Here is a 13,127-nt window from a genome sequence, read left to right on the forward strand (position 1 = left end):
TATATCTGTTCTTCTCTTTTTCCACCCAAAAATGTTATTTTTTCACATTTCTCATTAATTTACATTAAATGGATCAAAAAGTACACTCCAAAAAGCTTGAAAGTGACATTGTATAAATTGTTGTGCATATAATAATGTAGCAATAAAAAAAATGGAGAGAGTATATATTGTTAAGTCTTTTTAGTTAACTAAAATTATTACAATACTTCATTCATATTTTATTTGAAACATTAAACAACAAAGTCATAGTGTATTGATGGTTACACTCTTACTTTTCATTTCAAAGGTAACGTGTTCGATACCTTGCACTTACACATTTTTTTAAAAGTGAGGAGTACACATGAACATAAAACATTTGCATTAGAAATTTGAGGAGAGTGCCACGTGACACATAAACGTTCTTTCGCACGCCCATACCACTATGTTGCAAGTAAAAAAGAACGAGAAAATGTAAAGTTTGGCTCTAAGATTATCTTTGATATGGGATACTGGATATACCAACTTGGATGCTCACAACTTAATTGCATATGATAGTATATTGTGTAATAAACTAAATAACCTGTTTTTATGTTTGGCCAATAACTCGGGAGGTTGCATGGTTAGTCAGTATGATTTTACTTCCAAGTTTCAAGGTGGTCATAATACCATAGAAATATAATGGTCTACATTGGTTTCAAAACAAAAAAGTGGGTCTAGGATTATGTTCAACCATTAAATTTTTGAGGTTATATATATGATCATTTTAAAAATCATTTTCTTTTTATGGTAGTAGGGTAAAGATGCAGATTAAAAATGAAAGTTACTTTTGTACTTCTTGCTTCTTGTATAGACGATTTTGGTTTTGAAACTTGTACTCGTAATGATTTACGTATGCTAGTTGCATAAAGTAATGATTCATATAACTTACAGAACTGGAAAACTAATGATAAATGGAAAAGGTGACAAATAGCACCTTTAAATTGCAAAAGCTACACAATTGTGTCTTTGGTTTACTCAATTGGAAAAGTTGTCTCCAATCTCTCCGATTACTTAATATATTTTGGTTGATCGTTATACTTGAAAGTCTGCAGAACTAATTAATTATGGTTGGATTTGAATTGGTTTGTATCTCATCAATGCAAATTAGCATTGTTGAGATTTCTTATCCAAAAGACAAAAGCATTAAAAAGCAAGTAATATATTAAATGGCTTGATCAAACCATTTTGGTCTAACCATTTTAGCCCGTTGAAGTGGGGAAGCGTTTTTGGGACAACGATTTCCCTTCTGTATAGTTGACTGTGCTCGTTCTGATTTATTAAAGTAACTCCACTGTGGATTTCCTCTATAAAAAACCATTTTGGTCGAATCATTTTAGCCTTCCTTTCTAATATTATTTTGTAACTTAAGGTCTAATTACACGTATTTTATAATATATATATATATAACTCAAGACAAATGTCATAATACTACATGTACTCTCCCCTCCTCACACAATCAAATGAGACATTAAGCAATAAAAATTTTGTTTCAAGACTCGAACCCATACCCTCTCATTTAATATGCAAATGCACTAACCAACTACACTACAATACTCATGTTGGTTTTTGAAAGGAAAAAAATCATTTAAAGACAAGATATTATTTCTATTTTTAAAGACTTTAAATACAAGTTGATAAATAATTCGGAACGTATCAGTCGGGAGACCCGGACAAGAACTAGTTTAGTATCTAAATGTCAAAATTCAAAACCATCATTCTTAAGGATTTTTCTTGTAGGGGTTCATCATTATTCACTACAACCTTACTAGGACTTTGCGCAAAAGAAAATGGACAACTAATAACTATACTATTACATTGGAGTAAAACGCAAGGTAGAAGGCAGTTTTATTCACGCAATATAAAAAACCGCAATTCCTCGTAATTTCATTTCACCTGCAAATTGCAATTCATTCTCATCATCTTTCTTTATCTTCTTCATCCCTACAAATCACCTAAAACTCGCTTCTTCTCCTTTTTTCTTGCAATCTCCCTATTTTTACGCCTCCCCTTTTCTCTCTCCTCTATCTTCCGCCATTTCCTCTCTCTCACTCCCGCCATTTTCCGCTTCATCTCGCCAATCAAATTCTAACTTTTTTCCAGTTCAATTTTTTCAACAATGGAGGATTACCTCATACAATAATCTTAACATTTTTTCTGATACTCAACGTCGTCGAATTTTGCGATTTTATAAAATTTTGCGTTTCTTCGATGGCGGCTTTTAAGCGCGGGATTCAAATCGGTTCAATGTCGAGAAGTTATTTCGCTAAATCTGGAGGTTTCGGTTCTGTTCATCCGCAGATTAGCCGATTTAGTTATAGTTCTCGGAAATTCTCGGAGCTTCAAATTCCTGATGATAAAAGGCGTGCATTACTTGTTGATACTTTAGCGCTGGTACTTGTTTTCTCTTTAAACTTTTTGCGATTTTGTGGCTTGTTTGGTGTGTATTTCGTTTTTCGCTGGTTTGTTTAGCGTATTAAGCATTTTTGCTTTGAATTCATTTGTTGATTGAATTTCTACTTTTAGTTATTTTCTTGGCGCTGCATTTGATTGTTTCAGGTATGAAAAATAGATATTTTATTGGCTGGTTTTTGCCTCTCTTGTTTATTAAAGAAAATGTCGCACAATATTCTGTTGCTTGATTGTCAATGTTTAGTGCGTGAATTTGTATGTTGAGTTTGTTTAGCTTGATTTGGTTAACATTAGAATAGTATAAGTTTTTTTTTTATTTGCTTGGATATGCATACCTATCTTTGAAGAACAGGCGAGAAGTTTTGGAATCTGAATTCAGAATGTGTGTGTGGCAGAAGTAGTCTCAGGCAACTGCATTGTTATGTACTCGTGATTTTGGCTTGGTAACTGCTTGTCAATTTTGAGTGCGACAATTTTATATCGATCTTCTTTTGGAAGCAATTTGGTAATGTTGTGTTTGTTTTGGTTTAGTTTGTTTGAATATGCATTTACCTATTGTTAATGACTAGATGAGAAGCTTTGCGCCGTAGGCCGAGGCAATTACCTCTATATTCACTCATGTTTTGGCTTCTAAACTGTTTGTTAATTTCAAGTGCTAGATATAATATTAAATATATATTTGTAGCAATCTGATTTGCGGATTTTAGGAACATCACAAGAATGTTGTGTTTGTTTAACCTATTGTTAATGAATAGGTGAGAAGTTTAGAGGCACAAGGTGTGCCCCAAAAGCAGGCTGAGGCAATAACATCTGCCATCACTCACGTTTTGGTTGACAGCATGGAAAATATATCACAAGCTTTTGTAACTAAATCACAAATGCAAAAGGTACATCTCTACCTTTGTTTATTTTGTTTTTTAAAATATGTGGGCTTATATATAAAGTTCTTACATGCTCTCTATGCAACTTACTGACATTTTGCTATCTAAATCTGGTGTAGGCAGAACTGCTTCAGGAATCGAATATTACCAGATTTAAAGGTGAAGTACAAAGTTCTCAGGTATGATGGTGCTCCATGTTATTTAAAGCTAAACTGCATTATTTCCTAGAAGTGTTATGTTTATTGGCCATTTCTCATCTGTCTTTCTTTAAAATTGCGTGTATTTTTTAGAATAGTTGAGAATTTTCATGATAGTAAACTTTGCTGTATGAATATGGTTGATGTTAGTTTTTGGTTGGAAAGTTAAATATGTATTAAGTTGATCTCAATATAATATTATTGTAGTAATATCAGAACTATAGATTTCATGAAGTGTTTGTCCTGAGAGACAGTAGGCTTTGTTTAACAACATTGGTGTGTTCTGTTCCACCTGAAGTGAGCTATTTGAAGTCTGTCATCATCTAGTCGTTGCCTTGTGATACTCTGGTGATATTCTGCATTTTATTTCTTCTCTCTTTTTCTCGTATTGAGACTGTGAATAGAAATAGTTTGACAATGTGATGCAAGAGCAAAAGGTTGATCAGAACTTCATAATTGGTGGTATAATGTTTTAAGTTAGTGTTATTTTTACAATTTAAGGGTGTATATGGACTGACTAATATTATTTCTCGGCTCATGGGTTGGTTTTTTAGTTATTTCTTCAATATGTGACAAGGATCCAATTATTAAGCTTATCGGAGTTTAGAAGTCCAGGTAAGTTTGAGTTGTAGGGATTTTGGCTATAGCATGATCCGCGATTAGTTATCATTTGGAGTCGAGTTATTTCCTGGAAATTAGATTGCTGCGTCTGAATTTGTTATTATATCTGATTCACTGATTGCTGGCGGTTGTTTAATCATGTAGCTATTAACAGTCTAAATCATTGGCTTTCTGTTGGGTTGCTACTAGCACAACTCTCTACTACTATGTGTTTTGTCGTACTATTATTTCTTAGGAAACATTGGTATAACTCCTCACATTCTATTTGTCCTTGATACTTATCTTTTTAAAGGACAATGAATTCGAAGAATGAATATATGTTGTTAAGAAGAAAGCGAAAGCAAAAGGTTGATTCAACTTATATATTTGGTGGGAGTTTTATAATGTTTGGATTTGGTTTACTTACAAGTTTAGGGTGTGTATGGACTTTCATATATATATTCGTGGGATTATGGGTTGGTTTTCAACTTTTTTCTTTTTATTATGCTACTAGGATCAAGTTGTTAGGCTTTTTGGAGTTTAGGAGTGAATTACAAAGGTTGATCTCAAAGTTGTTTTGCGGAAGAAAATTAGGAGTTTGATTAAATAGTTATGTCGTACTTTTTAGGACTTTTTGGCTGTGTAATGCGATATGATGTAATTAGTGTTCTAGAGATTTAGAGTTGAGTTCATTAAAATCGACGAGTTTTGTGCTATCTTTCAGTTCTGTTGAAGGCAAAAATGCCTATTGCGATTTGCAAGTGGGGACTTTGACCTCGTTTAGTTCGCACGCTTTGGGTCTCATCTTGTTGATTATTTGAACTTACAAGGAGTCTTTGGAAAATAAAAATTATCTATCCTATGAGTTTTATTCATGTAGGGGTATGGGAATGAAGTCTTTTTTGGTACTATGTAAAGAACTTTCATAATTATGCTCTGAAATGATGATGGACTTGCATTCTGCTCTTCTTCTGATTCATCAATTATGTTGTTGATTGTTTTACCTTCAATGAGAAGTCACATTTGAAGTCAAATCGTCTCATAGATTGAAATGCCTGGAACACTGTTTGTATTACGTTGACCTACATGCCAATCCTTTTCACCTCTTGACCTTCTTGCTGTCCAGCCAAACACTGCCTTGCCTATGACATTGCAAACTTAGTAACCTGAGAAACTCCGTGAACCGGATGATTACAATATTAAATTTACGGTATGAAACATACTGGCTGGAGCTTTCCATGGCTGTTTCTTAAGTGATAGAAAGACGGGCATTCTGGCAGAGGATCTGTGAAGGGGGTTAAAGGTGGAAAAGGTCCATCTGCCAGCTTATACTGGCACATCATGCCACCACCTATTGTCCTTATGCTAAGATCCAAGTCTCTTAGCTGATTAAAATGGTAATTAAGCAAGAGAGATAGGGAGAAGAGTACGATAGATATTGTATTAAGAAAAGATCAGAGTAATCTCTCTAATACAACCTCACTTCAACTTGAAGAGGTAAGGTCTGTCCCTCAGCAACTTCTTATCTCAATTTCGAATTATTTTTGCTGCTGAGTGCTGAGCTAAAGCTTCTATTTATTACAACTTCCTTACTTTGTCTTTCTTACTTTCTGTCTACTGCCTTGCTGCTCACTCCCTCGTAACTGATTCTGTTATGGGTCAGAGATTATTTCTCCCCGCCAACTGTTGAAGGGTGATTAGTGACCTCTTTACACTAATGCTTCTTCTTTCTGGCATACGTGTAGAGAATAGGTGGATAAGGTGAGACTTTAGCACCTTATTGACTAGGTCTCACCATTGTGTGTGCGATCATTAATGGACGGCCAGAATTTTTCCAATCCTTATGATTATTCCCAGTTTGCATCCTATAGAATTTAATTTTAAACTTCCCACTCCCACCATTCTCCAAACTCTTTCTTTTCTGTATGAAGAACTGAGTCATATGCGGACTAGCTGAACAGGATAATCTTTGAAAGAGAAAATAGGAAGTTTTTGAGAATCTTCTGAGGTACTTCTATCGAGAATTCATTAATGTGGCGCTGTCGAAGCTTACATCTGAAACTGACCAGCATTAATAATGTCATGTCTCCATAAATCTTAAATAGTTATTTTACTTACAAAAAGCACATGCTTGTGAGTACCTTTTGAAGAACAATAGCTCGAGTAGTTTAGAAGAATTTTCATATCTGTTATTTGGGACACTATCTATCTCCGTTGCAGTTGAAAGATTATAACTCATATAAGCTTCTATTTCATTGTGGACTGAAGTCACAAGACTAAAATAGTTCATTAAGTTTGTCGATGTTCTTTCTGTTCATTGGGAAGAGAGCATTGTTGTGCATCAGATTACGAGTTCATTTTCTGTTGTCTCTAGGATAAGTCATTGTAATTTTAGTGTCCTCCTTAGGCCGGGAACCTCTTTACAAGGGGTACTGGAGTAATATTGATGTTGAGAATGATAGTTACCTTGGGACTTTTGAGAGTTAAAGTTGAAACAGTAAATTTGGATCACAACTTCATCTAACTATTAGCTCTACTATCAAGCTTTGAACTTACTTCTATAACATACCATTTGCTGGATTTTGGTTATCTCAAGGATCTGGGAGTAGTAAGCTAAATTGCTAATTTGAGACTGAGTTGTAACTAGTACACGCACCTTCAAGCTTCTGAATATTGAAACATTCATTCCAAGCACTTTCCTCTAAGTGTTGATTGGTGAAGTTATATCTGGATTCTGGAATGCCTATCCTTTGTGCTAGAGTACCTGCGGTTTCTTTTGAACAATCATTCTTCCAACTGTCATCAAGTTTGGACTGTATATGCGGGATGAATAAACGCCATGTTTTCTGCACTTGCGAGATGATGACAATTGATATGACAAAATTTAATGTAAGAGATTTACATGATATTTTAAAGCTTAGAGATGTAAGATGTTGCTTGAGCCTTGAAGTACCTGATGAATGTGACAATGTGCCTTGGGAGGTCATTTGCAACATATGTTTGAAAGCATAGGGTCATCTTGCTTTTTTGTTGGAGTGACAAACAGAACAGGTAGTTTGTCATTTACTCCCCTGTCCTGTGGCCATCCATCATTCATTTATGGTTTGTTCACAATTTCCTATTTTTATTTCCTACTTTATTAACATTGTATTGGTGAATTTGTTAAAAGTCAACATGGACGTACATGTGGATGTAGGGATGTTTTCTGTTTTTACATTTGAGTTTAACGGGTGTAACTTGTAACCAATGAATTTTGACCATAATAACATCAATTTTATTGAAAGCGTTCAGACTTTTCCTTGCGCTGCTTGTAACGTTATTAGTCTAGTCTGGTTGTCATGACTTTGTGCCTGTGTTAGACACTTTCTGAACTGACAGATGTCCTCAATTGTGTTGAACTATGCTGTCAAATGACAGTTCTAGGTTTATGTTAAGAAATTTCTGTAGTGAAACTTTCATCTTCTAGCCTTTACTATGATATAATGGTTGAACTTCAAAGTTTGTCGAGCATTGTACTATTGGGAGTTGGGATGAGGGAATATGTTGGTGAAGATTAGAATCATAGAACGTATCCCCTTGATATTTACGTAATGCACTTGTTTTCTATATTTATCTGTGGTTTGATTGTTTGCATGACCTTTTCCTTGTTGCAAGAGAGACCAAAATGCAATGCTCTTTTTCCCTACTTTGAACTACGCTTTGATCTTTTGCAGGACCATCATTTTTCATTGTTGCAAAGAGAGACCGAAAAGCTCCAGGGTGATATCGATAAGCTGCGTAGTGAGCTAAAGTCAGTTTTAACATTATGGTTATATTGTTTTATATTATTGTAAATTGGATTTCAGAACTCAGCCTTTGCTTACAATTTATGTGATGTTTGGAACAGGTATGAGATTGACAAGGTAACAGCTGGACAACGTTTGGATTTGAATCTTGAAAAGGGGTGAGAACACTCACTTGCTATTAGTAATAATCATCATATTTTTCCTTGGCGTACTCTGTCTGATCTTCATTAATTTGCATTCAGGCGGATACGTGATGAACTTGCTGGTCAGAAATCTGAAACCAGCAGCCTTACAAGTAAGCTCGACCGGGTGAGTAATTTGATTCCTCATCTGATTTGTGGATTGCATTTTGTATTATGCGCGGACGGAGGACAGATGCATATGGACATTTTGAGCTCTTCACATTTTTGAGTTTGGAACTATTTCGTAAGCAAAATTTCTTGAGGTTGACTCTCGAGTAAGTGATTGACTCATGAATGTGCTCTCCAGGAAATTAACGCGTTGAGGGCTCAACTGGAAGCAGGAAAGGTGGAGTTGATAAAATACTGCCTTGGTACACTTGTTTCTGTTGCAGCTATTGGTCTTGGTTTCGTTCGGTTGATCAGCTCAAAATGATTGCAAACTTATTCTTTTCAAGACCACTAGAAGTCTATGAGCATATGCTATCCTTAGAATGTTCCAACACATTTCATCTGGTAGTTTTTCTAGGCCAGAATGAGGTAACTTCCTTCCTAGGTAGGCCTTTCATTGTTAACATTTAATTCCTGATGCAGGAATGATTCTTTGTACAGATTTCTCAGTTTCTAATTTGTAATACGATCGGATGCATTCACGGGCAGTTCAGTAGTTTATTAACTACATTATAATGGCTGGAGACTGGATTTTAGAAAGTAGTGAACGAAAATGTCTCTTGATGCAAATTCTTGCTGTGTGATTAATGCTTCACTGCAGTATAATACTCGTCTTGGATGAATGTTCATAGCTTAAAAAATAATATTGGAATTCACGCACTTTTAAATCGTTGCTACTGTTGGGTAAGTGACGCTGTCTGGGATGCGCTTCCCCTGCAAACTGACCCTGGTGAAATTCATGTCATCCCACACTGTTTGATCACAGCATGTGAGTTGATCATGTTGAGAGCAGCGCGCAGATGATGTAACGCCATATATGTTAGCCATGGAGATATAACGGAGAGGAGGGTGAGTGTATTATCTTTTTATCCAATTCGACTCTATTGGAATTTGAAATTCAAACTGCATTGTCATTCCTACTCGCTAGTACCTTGAAACTTTTCTCCATCTGAAAATAATCACATACTACTATATAATATCTAGAATAAAGTTAGATATTGTGAGATTTTCATAGACCATGAAAAGCAATATTCTTTCTTAGTATGAAAAGCAATATAGTTTTTGACATATCCTTAAATCAGGAGATATAGATATAACAACATTTTCTTTCTGGAAAGAACCCAACAAAGGAAACCACCTTGATTCAAACTGCATTGTCATTCCTACTCGCTAGTACTTTGAAACTTTTCTCCATCTGAAAATAATCACATACTACTATATAATATCTAGAATAAAGTTAGATATTGTGAGATTTTCATATACCATGAAAAGCAATATTCTTTCCTAGATTGACATATAGTATGAAAAGCAATATAGTTTTTGACATATCCTTAAATCAGGAGATATAGATATAACAACATTTTCTTTCTGGAAAGAACCCAACAAAGGAAACCACCTTAATTCTTAGAGGAAGCTCATTGTAATTTTGTTCCATTAGCAATCTTGACATAGTAATATTCCTCCACGTCCTACTTATTTTGACATATTGACCACTTATAATCCACCATGGAAGCAAAATGAGTTTTTAACTTTTGAAAATTAATTTTGACAAGATAAGGTTAACTTTCAAATCACAACAGTTAAATTCAAATCAAGGAATAACGTTAATATAATGCAAAGACAAATGTAATGCTTGCACCACCGAAAGTCTAAAGAGGACTTTTCTTTTCTTGACTCTTTTTAATTTAAAAAGATTAAAAGAGGATCTTAAAATTTAAATTCTTCCGTACGCGTAGATAGATATTGGTATTTGGTTGTAATACGCGCAAAACTAGTGCTGCACTTGGGAGTTAGATTTTGTTCAAATTCAAATAATGTCATGTTGTCACAAGATGCACGGACAACGGGACAAGTTGAGATTCTGTAATTTTGTGTCTAAAATCTTAAAGGGGGAATCAAATTGCATTATTTTATTGTCATTTGCTCTTGTGGTAATGTGATGTTTTCGAGTTGTGAAGATGACTTTGGAGTAGAGCACTAATGCCTAATGTTGCTTTATGCAAATGGGGTGGTTTTTGACTTTTTTTTCCATCTCAAAATTGGCCTATTATCAACTTATTTGAATTTATTAAAATTACATTTTTTTAATTTTTTTTGATATGTTACTATTTCCAATAGTTTGATTGACACATCTTTCAATAATCGATGCACAATATTGACCATTAATATTGCTCTCCTTGTGATGATCATATTTGGAGATATCTAACTGTCAGATCTTTAATCGAGCCTTTAAAGACAAAAAATCCCCCCCTTTAATTGTCAAAAAATGAAAAAATAAAATACCCGTTTTGAGTGTCGAAAAAGTCTTGAGTTGCGTGCCAAATTAATAAATGTTAAAACTAACGACAATTTAACGGAATTCACTTAAGTCGTGCTACCATGTAGAAAACCTAAAAGTTGGGGGCTACGAAGTATAAATTTTTTAAAAAAGTGCTATCATGTAGAGAACCTAAAAGTTAGGGACTAACATGTAGAATTTCCCTAATAAATTATATTTGTGTTTCACGTGCAACATACACTAGTTGATGCTTTGATGGTTGGTGAGTATGTCCACACTTCTTAGCTTAATTACAAAGAGGAAATATGTAAAAGAAAACGTTTCAAGGAAGACATTACCTTGCATAAGATATTCGTATGTCTATATTCATTTGAATGTTACTTGTTGGAACACAAGGTGACACTCAAGAAAGGAGGGGTTGAATTGAGTGACGAAATCTGATCAATTTTCGCAAAATCTCTGTTATTGTACAGTGCTAGACACTGTGTGAAACACTCGTAAATTTCTGTTTTGAGTTTTTGCTAAAATTAAAACTAAAACTATATTAAATCAATACTCAAACTCAAGATATAACGTGGTTCAATCTCACCTCTGAGATCTACGTCCACAAGAAACAAAAAAAAATTTTATTTCTTTAAATCCTAAATATCAACCTCTTGATACAATAAGATTTCCCTCACTACTAACTCTAGTAGTGACCCCCAACACTTAACTCTAAGTGTTGACACTCTCTATAATGGTGAAATTACAGAAAGAAAACGATCCTCAATTGTGTGCTTCTTAGTCAATTGTGTGCTTCTTAGTCAAGCAATTTCGAGGACAATTACAATCATTGAATAGTTTCTTAAACTGACTCGAACAGTGCTATGCTCTGTGCCTTAAGAAACTGTTTTCAGCTTTTAATATTTTCGATTTTTCTCTCTGAAAACGTGAGATCTAAAAGAGAATTCAAAAACCCTTTTATAGGACTTGGTTTGGACGAAAATCTTTCAAAAATATCTTTATCTTTTAATCCTTAATTTAAGGGATAAACTCTCTTTTTAGAAAAACAAACTTTATTTTTTTATCTTTATCTTTAATCTCAAAAAGATAAGTTTTCCATATTAGATTTTCTTTTCAACTCAAATTCCGTTTTTATCAATAAGTATTTTCCAAATCTTTTTAGAAAACTATTTACTTTTTCTTAAAACACGTTTTCTGAAATTCTTTTCTAAAACACGTTTTTATAAAATTTTCATAAAACACGTTTGTATAAAATTCTTTTCTAAAAACACGTTTTTTATAAAATTCTTTGCTAAAACATTTTTTTATGAAAATCTTTTATCTTATTTCAAAAACTAATTTCCTTTTTATATAGACGTATACTATTAATACAATTATTTATTTCCTTAACTCTAAGAAAATAATAATTATACTAATTTTATATTTCTATATTTAGCACATAGCATGTCAACTAGTTCAAGCATATTACATTTTTATACAAAGTAATTATTCTAAGGAACATATGAACTTGGACTTCATTCTTGATTCTTCTTTTCCTCAAAGTCTTCATTTATGAATTCCTTTCTTCATGCATCTGTTGCAACTGTTGCATACTTTCATACTATAACATATTATATTGATTTTCATCATCAAAACATAACATGTATATGCACAACATTACTGAATTTATTGGAATTGAATTAAACTAAACTTACTGAAACTTAAACAAAAAATTTGAAACTTATTTGAAAAACTTATCTAATATTATTAAAACTCAATTCTCCTTTTTTCCTTTTACATAATGTGTTTCTCTTTAAACAATGATAATTTCCCAGAAGTGAGGTTATTTTAACTAAATTCTAGCAGTTAAATTTTTGTCTCATGAATAACTGTAACATATTGATTATAATTTATAATTATGTATGTCCTACATCTTTCCTACTCATACTTCAATAGCTAAAATTTAACTATTAAGAGTTTACCTAATTAAAATTTGTCATCTCAAAGACCAAATACATATCAAGTATACATATTCTCCCTCATAGAAAAAGAAAAGTGTATACTTCATTGACCATTGGAACTTTATTTTAGGCCGGTCCCAACTAAAACAACAGTAAGTGTAACATTATGTAATATGTATGATGATGTACTCATGTATCCATGTTATCCTGACTGTTATCTTGGGGCTCTTCATTAACTCTACCAGGGACCCCTCTGTTGCCACTACCACTGTTTTTGTGATCCTCCAATTCTTTGTATTCTCATCATCACACATCCCCAAAACGGGTTATAATTTAGTAGCTAGCGACTGTAAAGACAAGCCATACTCTTCTTGTTGTAGTAATATTACCTCTGTTTTTATTTAGTTGTAATATTCACCTTTTTGCACAAACTTTAAGAAATGAGAAAAGAGAGTATAATTGGCCTACTTTCCCCTGATACTAGTACTGATCAGGTTCAAAAGAGTAGGTGAAGTAAGGGTAATATAATCAAATTATCCCAAAAGCTTTCCTAAAAAGGGAAATATTGCAACTAATAAAAAACACCTAAAAGTAGAAATTGTTGCAACTAAATAAAAATAGAGGTAGTATAATCCCTTTGTCTTTTTAGTTACACTATCTACTTTT

General features: G+C 33.5%; 1 protein-coding gene across 1 annotated transcript; it reads left to right on the forward strand.

Moving 5' to 3' along the window:
- Window positions 1-1,883: 1,883 nt before the first annotated feature.
- LOC104904263 (protein FMP32, mitochondrial) lies at window positions 1,884-8,780 on the forward strand. Its single transcript, XM_010692468.4, has 7 exons — window positions 1,884-2,409; window positions 3,183-3,314; window positions 3,428-3,487; window positions 7,819-7,895; window positions 7,992-8,048; window positions 8,133-8,199; window positions 8,380-8,780. The coding sequence occupies exons 1-7, from the start codon at window positions 2,227-2,229 to the stop codon at window positions 8,503-8,505; spliced, it is 702 nt and encodes a 233-aa protein (XP_010690770.1). The 5' UTR covers window positions 1,884-2,226; the 3' UTR covers window positions 8,506-8,780.
- The last annotated feature ends 4,347 nt before the right edge of the window (window positions 8,781-13,127 follow it).

The sequence above is a fragment of the Beta vulgaris genome, chromosome 9 (assembly GCF_026745355.1).
Source record: "Beta vulgaris subsp. vulgaris cultivar EL10 chromosome 9, EL10.2, whole genome shotgun sequence".
Lineage (NCBI taxonomy): Eukaryota > Viridiplantae > Streptophyta > Magnoliopsida > Caryophyllales > Amaranthaceae > Beta > Beta vulgaris.